Consider the following 8,337-nt stretch of genomic DNA (forward strand, 5'->3'; position numbering starts at 1 on the left):
CTGGTGAACCTTCTCTGTATCCCCTCTATGGCAAGAATGTCTTTCCTCAGATTAGGGGACCAAAACTGCACACAATATTCTAGGTGTGGTCTCACCAAGGCCTTGTACAACTGCAGTAGAACCTCCCTGCTCCTGTACTCAAATCCTTTTGCTATGAATGCCAACATACCATTTGCCTTTTTCACCGCCTGCTGTACCTGCATGCCCACCTTCAATGACTGGTGTACAATGACACCCAGGTCTCGTTGCATCTCCCCTTTTCCTAATCGGCCACCATTCAGATAATAATCTGTTTCCCTGTTCTTGCAACCAAAGTGGATAACCTCACATTTATCCACATTAAATTGCATCTGCCATGAATTTGCCCACTCACCTAACCTATCCAAGTCACCCTGCATCCTCTTAGCATCCTCCTCACAGCTAACACCGGCGCCCAGCTTCGTGTCATCCGCAAACTTGGAGATGCTGCATTTAATTCCCTCGTCTAAATCATTAATATATATTGTAAACAACTGGGGTCCCAGCACTGAGCCTTGCGGTACCCCACTAGTCACTGCCTGCCATTCTGAAAAGGTCCCGTTTACTCCCACTCTTTGCTTCCTGTCTGCCAACCAATTCTCTATCCACATCAATACCATACCCCCAATACTGTGTGCTTTAAGTTTGCACACTAATCTCCTGTGTGGGACCTTGTCAAAAGCCTTTTGAAAATCTAAATATACCACATCCATTGGCTCTCCCCTATCCACTCTACTAGTTACATCTTCAAAAAATTCTATAAGATTCGTCAGACATGATTTTCCTTTCACAAATCCATGCTGACTTTGTCTGATGATTTCACCTCTTTCCAAATGTGCTGTTATCACATCTTTGATAACCAACTCTAGCATTTTCCCCACCACCGATGTCAGACTCACTGGTCTATAATTCCCCGGTTTCTCTCTCCCTCCTTTTTTAAAAAGTGGGGTTACATTAGCCACCCTCTAATCCTCAGGAACTAATCCAGAATCTAAGGAGTTTTGAAAAATTATCACTAATGCATCCACTATTTCTTGGGCTACTTCCTTAAGCACTCTGGGATGCAGACCATCTGGCCCTGGGGATTTATCTGCCTTTAATCCCTTCAATTTACCTAACACCACTTCCCTACTAACATGTATTTCCCTCAGTTCCTCCATCTCACTAGACCCTCGGTCCCTTACTATTTCCGGAAGATTATTTATGTACTTAGTGAAGACAGAACCAAAGTAGTTATTCAATTGGTCTGCCATGTCTTTGTTCCCTATGATCAATTCACCTGTTTCTGACTGTAAAGGACCTACATTTGTCTTGACCAATCTTTTTCTTTTCACGTATCTATAAAAGCTTTTACAGTCAGTTTTTATGTTCCCTGCCAGCTTTCTCTCATAATCTTTTTTCCCTTTCCTAATTAAGTCCTTTGTCCTCCTCTGCTGGTCTCTGAATTTCTCCCAGTCCTCAGGTGTGCCACTTTTTTTTGCTAATTTATATGTTTCTTCTTTGGACTTGATACTATCCCTAATTTCCCTTGTCAGCCACGGGTGCACTACCTTCCCTGGTTTATTCTTTTGCCAAACTGGGATGAACAATTGTTGTAGTTCATCCATGCAATCTTTAAATGCTTGCCATTGCATATCCACTGTCAATCCTTTAAGTATCATTTGCCAGTCTATCTTAGCTAATTCACATCTCATACCTTCAAAGTTACCCTTCTTTAAGTTCAGAACCTTTGTTTCTGAATTAACTATGTCACTCTCCATCTTAATGAAGAATTCCACCATATTATGGTCACTCTTACCCAAGGGGCCTCGCACGACAAAATTGCTAACTAACCCTTCCTCATTGCTCAATACCCAATCTAGAATGGTCTGCTCTCTAGTTGGTTCCTCGACACATTGGTTCAGAAAACCATCCCGCATACATTCCAAGAAATCCTCTTCCTCAGCACCCTTACCAATTTGGTTCACCCAATCTATATATAGATTGAAGTCACCCATTATAACTACTGTTCCTTTATTGCACGCGTTTCTAATTTCCTGTTTAATGCCATCCCCAACCTCACTACTACTGTTAGGTGGCCTGTACACAACTCACACCAGCATTTTCTGCCCCTTAGTGTTATGCAGCTCTACCCATATCGATTCCACATCCTCCAGGCTAATGTCCTTCCTTTCTATTGCGGTAATCTCCTCTCTAACCAGCAATGCTACCTCACCTCCTTTTCTTTCCTGTCTATCCCTCCTGAATATTGAATATCCCTGGATGTTGTGCTCCCATCCTTGATCACCCTGGAGCCATGTCTCTGTGATCCCAACTATATCATATTCATTAATAACTATCTGCACATTCAATTCATCCACCTTGTTACGAATGCTCCTCGCATTGACACACAAAGCCTTCAGGCTTGTTTTTACAACACTCTTAGCTCTTATACAATTATGTTGAAGAGTGGCTCTTTGTGCTTTTTGCCCTGGATTTGCCTGCCTGCCACTTTTACTCTTCACCTTACTACTTTTTGCTTCTACCCTCATTTTACACCCCTCTGTCTCTCTGCACTTGTTCCCATCCCCCTGCCACATTAGTTTAAAGCCTCCTGAACAGCAGTAGCAAACGCTCCCCCTAGGACATTAGTTCCAGTCCAGCCCAGGTGCAGACCGTCCTGCTTATACCGGTCCCACCTCCCCCAGAACTGGTTCCAATGCCCCAGAAATTTGAATCCCTCCCCCTTGCACCATTTTTCAAGCCACGTATTCATCTGAAATATCCTCCTATTTCTACTCTGACTAGCACGTGGCACTGACCAATATTTACAGTTTGCAGTTAAATTAACTCATGAAATACATAAATCTAAGAATGACCTAGTAACTGTTATTCAGTGTCATGACAATTCAAATCATCATATTGATTTTTTTGCTGTAGTAATACTATAAAATAAATTCAGCAACCTTATTTCTTCACAGAAATTGGAAAAATTGTTGTATCATTTAAAACTTCATTGGTTGAAATATGCCAAGTTGGCCTGAATTGGGTACATCTGGTATAGACCATAATCGTAGACTTTGTTCTGTACTTTCAGTTCTTGCAAAACCTGTCTAAGCTGGATGTGCTTACAATACATGAATCTATTAATTTCACAAGCAGAATAGCCAGTTCTTTCATTACATGATACTATGGTGCATGACTTTCACTTAGAAAAGGCATGTCTACTGAAAGTTAAACATTGTGGTTAAACATCTGTTATTAGTAATCATCGGCCTATACAGTGGATTCCAGTTAATTGGGCCATCAGTTAATCTGGGCAGCTGCTTATTTGGAACAACTCTTAAAGAATAAAAACTAATTGAGAAAATAGCCGGGATTCCCTTTGTTTATATGGGACCCATGCTGCTTAACTGAGGCAGGAACTGCTTCTGAACAGTTTCTAACTAGAGTCAATGATGCACACTTGCATGGCTGTTCAACACTACATTGTGCTTCGACAGTTTTTAAATAGCATCAGTTGCCTGTGTTTGTGTTCAAAAAGCAGCACTTTTTGTCGCTGATAGTTGGTAAGAAATAAACAGTAAGACAATTCAGAACTATTTTGCTCACTGTGGTTTCAAGCATTCAGGCTTGGAGATGCCAGAAACATCTGAGAGTGAAAATAAAGCAATTTTGCTACTTCTTCAAGTTAGAAAATAGGAAGAATTATGGTATTAACAATCATCTTGAATGCTGCAATAAAAATGAAGATTTGGGTGATGTATTCATTGACAGCATCATATGAAGGCAGTCCATTATCTGTACTAGGTGTCTGCGTTGATTTTGTTCATTTACAGACAAAAGAATGCGACGTGGATGAAATTACTCCATCGATAAATATTAGCAACTAATACGTAGTTTTATACTGAAGTAGTAAAGTCAGTGTTCTAATTTGTTCTGTATTTCATTTAAATACATTTTTTAACTCAGTTTATCTTTTTATACTTTTTATAACTACTTCCATGAAATTTCAGCTATTTAGGGCAGCTGCTCAGTTGGGCCAAAATGAACTGGTTGCAATATGTTCCGATTAACTGGAATCCAGTGTATATATTGTCCTGAATTCTGCAAGACCCAGTTAAATATTTGATATAGGTCATAAATGTCTTGATAACACATAGGCATGATTGAAGGGTAACTGTTTTCATATAGTTTGCAAACTTTTCAATATGTACAATGTAATTTAATTTTAAAAAATTACAGTTTTTTTTTTTACCTGCTGGATATCTTCAGGTAAAGGGTGAACAGGGATATGGCGTTCCATATTGATCTGTTCAGGTAGAAGCTCAGAACTGCTCCAGATTACCATACATCTGCTACTGCACCAATGACAATAAAGAAAGGCTTGAATTATAATACTTTATTTTCTTGACCACAGAATACTCCAAAATGCTTTACAGCTAAATATGTAATGCAGGAAAACTAGCAGCCACTTTTGCACTTTTTTTAATATGCTAACAACAAGAGGTACAGTTTTATTGGGAGGTAGTCTTACTAAGGATAAATATTGACCAGGGCACGAGCGATATTTTACAGAATAAACTGCTGGAGAAACTCAGCAGCATTGTGGAGGGAAATGGACAGACCGTGCTTTGGGCTGGGACTCTTGATATAAACTAAACTCATTTTAAAGAGGCGAGGAGGAGGAGGGGTGGAGCAAAAGCTGGAAAAAGGTAGTTTGGTCCAGATGAGGAGGGTGATTGGTAGATAGAGCAGGAAAGGGTGGAAATAGTGATAGAGACTGGGAGGTGATAGATAGGGGTAATAAAGGGCTGTAGATGATGAAATCTAATAGGAAAGGAAGGTTCAGCTTCGACCCAAGTAAGGAAGGTAGTTGGTAATAGTGGGGATAGGGGGAATAGTGGGAGGAGTCTATGCTTGATGGGCAGATGGAGTAGGTGAAGGAGGAGAAAGAAACTCTGTGATAGAAATTTGGGATGGAGAAGTGGATTATATGTAGGAGGAACTGGTTAGATCAGGAGAATCACTCACCTAAGGAATCACACAGAATACTGCCTCAAAAGTCTGCAGCTCCAGTCGTGAAGTACTGCTTCAGTACAGCTTAAGATTTTCAGCCGAAGTGTTTGCGTTGGAATCAATGGAGCAGGACTGAAACCCATATTTGAGTGAAAGCTGAATCAAATATATGGTAACAAAAATGTGTCAAATGCAGGATAGGTGTCAATTTTAAAGACTGTTATCTATCTCCTTAAGCCCTTGTCATTATTGCTTGAGAACAAAAACAAATTAAATGTGCAGCTGTGAAATAAAAATTCTTTGGCTAGACAATGACAAATCACAATGAGTAACGGCAATGTTTTGGCCATGCCACAACTCTGTGAAATATTCCAGACTTCTGTAAAATTCCTGTATGACAGCAATCACAGAAGCTGAAAATTACTGAGTATCTTACATTTTAACAGTTTACAGGCAAGTTGCTACATTATGTACAATATCCACACTTTTGACAACTCTTGGAAGGTAGCAGGATCATTCACATTGTGGCATATAATCTGACAGTATAAAAATAAACAGATTTTCATGTTTGTAAACAAAATTCTTTACCTCATTGTTGAACTATTCTTCGGATATTAGCAAAAGTGACTTATTTCACACATCACTAACAAATTGTTAAAATGCAATGGAAAATTTTATTCATCATAGAAAATTATCACAACATTTTCTGGCATTTTTCTCACTTTGGATAACAGGGTGTCTTTAGATTGTTATCACAATATTGCAACAAAGATCATCAATAAACTACTAACAATACGTGAACCAGCATAATATCCCCTTATATTGGTCTAGAATCGTGAATGATTCAAATTGTAAACAAGACCAATAAATCAATGTAAAGAATAATGAATGATTATTAAGCTGATGTGAGATTTGGAGTAAGATGTGGAGTGCTGAAATATTTCAAGAACTGAGCTGTATTCAGCCTCAGACTTTTCAAAATTCTTTGAAAAATACAGACTGCAATCAAGTTATTAAAGATCAATCAAATGAAATTCTATTCAAGAGAGAGGAGATTAACACATGGCCATTACTTGGTATTAGTTTATGGCAGAGTACTGAATAATTTAAGGATCAACCTAACTTAGGCCACACACCCCCCCCCCCCCCCCATTAGTAAACAAAGTAAATGATTGAACTTCAGATCACGGTGCTTGGAGTGGCTCTCTGTATTTCCTCCGAGTGAGACATTAATATCTGGTGGTTTAACTGACGCGTAGATCCACGAAGTCCAGGCTAATGTTAAAGATATCTACCTACCTCTCTCTCACTCTCTTCTCTCTATCTACCCTCCCCTTCCTTCCTCCTTCCATCTCTCCCCTCCCTCCCTCTCTTCTCTCTCTCGCACATGGGCATATCTCTAGGACAAATCCCAGAGGAGTTTTTAAATCTATAATTAACTACTTTGGTATGAATTGCTAGAGGCCGGATGCACAACTCACTTACCACCGATGCTGAAAGAAAGCCAAGCAGTTTCCACACGAGGACGACTCACATAGACTCAGCAAGCCGCTTGTGCAGTAACCATAGAAACCACGGAGCAGCAGGGCGGGACATCATGGGAAGTACGTAGGACGGAGCAAACTGTCAATCATGCCCCAGAGCGCTCTGCGTCCTTCCCTGTTCTGCGGGGGGGGGGGGGGTTGCAGTGCTGTGACAGTGCGAGAAACTTACTTCTCCACTAGTTTAAAGTGTTATTTAATTAAAACGATTTATCTTTAAATAACCACAAGTAAATAGTAACTGAGAAATTCCGATAATAGTAACTCAAAAACAAAAAAAGGTCCTGAATACAGTTCCATGTTCAAGGCCACTTGATCTGAAGTAATTTCAAGCCTTCCTCCACAGCTGCTGCCTGACTTGCTGAACGTTTCCAGCATTTTCCATTTAAATTTCTGATCTGGAGTATTTTGGTTTATATAAAACAGGCTACTATTTATGCCTCATTCAAGTAACCTTATTTCTCAATGGTTATTTTTCACTCCAATATCCACTTTCCTGTGGTCTTTCATACTATATAATGTTTATCAGTTTTCCCACATACTTCATATCAACTGTTCCTCCTAATTTTCCTTTTATTTCTCTTATAGCTTAGATTGTCTTGCTAACCTATTATAATTCAGCTTCCTTTGTCAGCTCTTTCAAGGTTAAAAAATGATACAATTCCTAAATAGCCTAAAGATGTACATTTCAAGATTCCTTGGAAACCTGGGCACTCTCCATATTTAACAGAAATATGGGAAATTGTCAGCAATTAGTTTTCATTGGCTATATTCCAGACTTAGCAATAGCAAGCTGACTACAGTTTTATTATAAAGACAGCCTCATAGTTTTAATGTCACCAAATAATTGGTTATAGGCTTTTTTAACACAAAAAAGGTGGCCTAGAAGAATGCAAAATGATTTCTGGACAACTTGCTCTGCGTGTGTGTGCATATGCAATGAAAGGGAACTTTTTTTTCAACCAATCCTGGAAACTACAAATGGTTTGTGTTTCCATACTTAATTGCCTCACAGCCTGGTATGGAAATACCAATGCCCTTGAACGGAAAATCTTACAAAAAGTACTCGATATGGCCCAGTCCATCACGGACAAAGCCCTCTCCCCACCATTGAGTACAATGAAGCATTGTCACAGGAAAGCAGTATACATCAACAGGGACTCCTACGGCCAAGGTCCTGCTCTCTTCTCGCTGCAGCCATCAGGAAGGTGGTTCAGGAGCCTCAGGACTTTCAACACCATGTTCAGGAGCAGTTTTAGCCCCTCAAACATTAAGCTCTTGAGCCAGAGGGGATAAAATTACTCAACTTCACTTGCCCCATCACTGAACTGCTCCCACAACCTACAGACTCACTTTCAAGGCTTCTTCGTCCTATGTTCATGATATTTATTGCTTGCTTGTTTGTTTGTTTGTTTATTTATTTCGTTTTGTATTTGTCCAGCTTGTTGCCTTTTGCACACTGATTGAATGCCCTGTTAGTGCAGTATTTCATTGATTTTATTATAGTCATTGGATTTATTGAGTATGCCTAAAAGAAAATAAATCTCAGAATTGCATATGGTGACATATATAATCATCAATTTACTTTGAACTTGAATTTGAACTTTGATTGACATGTATGATTCAATTAGATCATAAAATATTAAAGTTTAAAGTTCAAATTAAATTTGTTATCAAAGTACATACATGTTACCATGTACAACCCTGAGATTAATTTTCTTGCAGACATTCACAGTAAATATAACAGTTCAGTATTGAGGTGAGTGAAGTTATCCACTCT

At 39.2% G+C, this 8,337-nt stretch overlaps 1 protein-coding gene across 1 annotated transcript in view; it reads right to left on the reverse strand.

Annotated features, from left to right (window-relative positions):
• lekr1 (Leucine-, glutamate- and lysine-rich protein 1) overlaps window positions 1-6,543 on the reverse strand; it is a 172,923-nt gene extending 166,380 nt beyond the window's left edge. The window contains exons 1-3 of the mRNA XM_073041054.1: window positions 6,502-6,543; window positions 5,032-5,172; window positions 4,256-4,358 (exon numbers count right to left, since the gene is read on the reverse strand). Of these exons, the coding sequence (XP_072897155.1) occupies window positions 4,256-4,348 (93 nt within the window). The 5' untranslated portion in view covers window positions 4,349-4,358; window positions 5,032-5,172; window positions 6,502-6,543. The remainder of the gene's footprint in view (window positions 1-4,255; window positions 4,359-5,031; window positions 5,173-6,501) is intronic.
• Between the last annotated feature and the right edge of the window lie 1,794 nt (window positions 6,544-8,337).

Source organism: Hemitrygon akajei, chromosome 3 (assembly GCF_048418815.1).
Source record: "Hemitrygon akajei chromosome 3, sHemAka1.3, whole genome shotgun sequence".
In the NCBI taxonomy this organism is placed as follows: domain Eukaryota; kingdom Metazoa; phylum Chordata; class Chondrichthyes; order Myliobatiformes; family Dasyatidae; genus Hemitrygon; species Hemitrygon akajei.